Below are 2,648 nucleotides of genomic sequence, written 5' to 3' on the forward strand. Positions count from 1 at the left end.
TTTTAATATGACTACTAAAATTATTGTTACATATATGATTAGCATTATATTTATATTGAATTTCACTGTTCTATAAATTTTTGACAACATCCATGTTTAAACTAAACTTTACAGTCTCATGAGGGTGTGTATGTGGGGAGGGGATGTTTGAAGTGATTCTTTGTAATTAATAGAGAAGAGGGTTCTGCTTAATCACTACTCCTGGGGACTGGTGACAGCAGAATCATATAAGTACCAAAGTCAAATAAGCACTATAATTTATTACTCAATCTCATCTTTTTCATTTGTTCTTTCTCTCACCCGAGTTTGTCCAAAGTAGCTAGCAACAAGCCAGATTGAATGGTTAGAACTTTTAACCTCCTTTCTTAGCTTTTTCCACCCAGGTTTCCCCTGCCAGTGACAACAATGAACAGATAAATGGTCTAAAACTGAACTACAAATTGGAAGAGTAAAATCCAGCCACCAGCACCCTGGATCATCCACACCCAGCAGAATCCCCACTTTGGAAAATCTCTCTCTTCCTGGTAAGTGATTTTACACAGGTAGCCAATTCCCCTGGCAAAGTCCCATGCTGGGTTATCCTAGGAGGGAAATAGAGAAGTAGAAGACATGCCATCTGCCCTTTAGGAGATTATAATAAGGTTGTGAAACAAAACCAATGTGTGTGTGTGTGAAAATTTAAATAAGAACACAGAATAGTCATCCAAGAAATGTTGGACAGAGTATGATTAATTCCAAGAAAATTTCCCAGAGATAGTGCTGTAGGAATTCAAATTAGTCAGCTGTAGATGAGACAGGAAAGAAGAAGCTGGGGATAGCCATTCAAGAAATAACACAGCAATTAATGCCAAGGTGGCAGAAAATTCAACTCTCAACAGGCCTGGAGGCCCAAGATGGTGGAAGATTTGACTTCTAGTAGATCTTGAGCTTCATTATACGCTCATTGTAATACATTATCATGGTAAATGGCATTCCTGCAGGTGCCATGACAGTTCTGAGGCTAACCATAAAAGGTCAAAAAGTGAGTGGTGGCCCAGTTCCTGGAATTCCCATTCCTTCCCCAAAATAGTTGGTATAATTCTCCCACTTGTTAACATATGAAGTTACTGAGCCCATAAATATTAACAACCCCCACACCTCATGGCCAGTCTCCCTTCTGAGACAGACTGTACTCTATGTAGTGTGTACCTATTTTTTACGGCACCCAGCCCCTACACTTTGTGGCCTTTCTCTTGTCTTCTGAAACAGCCTTCTCTCTGTCTATGGAGTACGTATCTTTCTGAATAAATCTACCTTTACTAAACTGTAACTCACTCTTGAGATCTTTTCTGCATGAAGCCAAGGACCCACCCTTGGCGGAGTGTGTCCCAGGGACTCAACCAAGACCTGGAACATGGCCATCCTCTCCTCCACATTTATTTTTCCTGTATCATAAGGGTTGAGCCAGGCAGAGAAAGCTTCCTCAACTGGAACTGGATTTTGAAGGATGTGTGTGATATTATAAAATCTTAAATTTCCAGAGTTTGAAGGGGCCTTAAAGACATAATGAATTTCTCATTGTACAGTTAAGGAAACAGGCCCAGAGAGAGAAAGATCTCATAGTAATTTAGGAAGAAGTTGGGATTACAACCAAAGATTTTCCAGTTCCCAGACCACTACTCTTCCCTCCATTTCCTAAGAAATGAAAGATAGTGTTCTAGGTGTAACAAAGGCATAAAAAACCGAATGCCTGAATACTCACTCCCCAATCTGCACCCCTTCCCAACACACACACACTCACATACACACACACACATCTCCAAACCTGATCTGAGATCTCCCTTTCTTTTCTCCCCAAGACTATGTTAATGTAGCAAGTGAATCAGATAACACCAAATTCAAATTACAGGTGAAACACCAATTCCTTTTTATTTAGTTAGAAATGGGCCATGTGTTGACGAATGGCCTCTCTGATGTAACCTGCCATCTCAAAAGCCTTGAGGTTGAGAGGCCCTCCTTCTGTTCCTTTTTGTCCCACCACCACAAGGTATACAGACTCGATCTGAACTACTGTCACTGCCTGGCTGCCCCGACTCTGGCCTTTGGTGCGGAGGTCCATGGTGTTGTTGCCTTCAGTGTACAGGTTGTCCCTAATCAACAAGCATTTGGTCCCTGCAAGGGTGATTCCCTGAAGAAACAACTTCTCTCTCCCCTCTCTCACCAGCAAGACTTGAATTTCTTCCTGGGTTAACTGGAACAAGTTGCCTTCAGGATAAGATGCTAACAACCAGGGTGGGGAATTGGTGATTATTGCTGCATCACAGCACATGCCAGTCTGTAGGAAGAGGGTGAGGCAGTCTTGCCAGACTTCTTTACTGATATCCCCTACACACTGCATGATTCAATTTAGCTGTCTCTAAATGATGAATAAAATGCTTTCTAGCAAGTTGGTCTTCAAAAGAAATTGCTGGTAGTTGGCTCAAGATGACTGATAAGCTAAGACTGAAATAAGCTAAAAATACAATCTGTTTCTGATGGCCTCTCCCCAGCAGCAAGGTAGGGAGGTCTTGATGAATTGTATGAAGTTATGTCTCAGCTGCCCTGTGCTGTGATTTATCAAGCTACCTCTGGAGCAGGAGTGAGGTCACAAAGGCTCTGTGACTTTTTAA

At 41.7% G+C, this 2,648-nt stretch overlaps 1 protein-coding gene across 1 annotated transcript; it reads right to left on the reverse strand.

Annotated features, from left to right (window-relative positions):
- Positions 1-1,915: 1,915 nt before the first annotated feature.
- On the reverse strand, positions 1,916-2,377 carry LOC105083724 (profilin-2-like). The gene has a single exon (XM_010973663.2). The coding sequence runs from the start codon at positions 2,375-2,377 to the stop codon at positions 1,916-1,918; it is 462 nt and encodes a 153-aa protein (XP_010971965.1).
- Positions 2,378-2,648: the final 271 nt, after the last annotated feature.

This window comes from Camelus bactrianus, chromosome X, assembly GCF_048773025.1.
Source record: "Camelus bactrianus isolate YW-2024 breed Bactrian camel chromosome X, ASM4877302v1, whole genome shotgun sequence".
Taxonomy (NCBI): Eukaryota; Metazoa; Chordata; class Mammalia; order Artiodactyla; family Camelidae; genus Camelus; species Camelus bactrianus.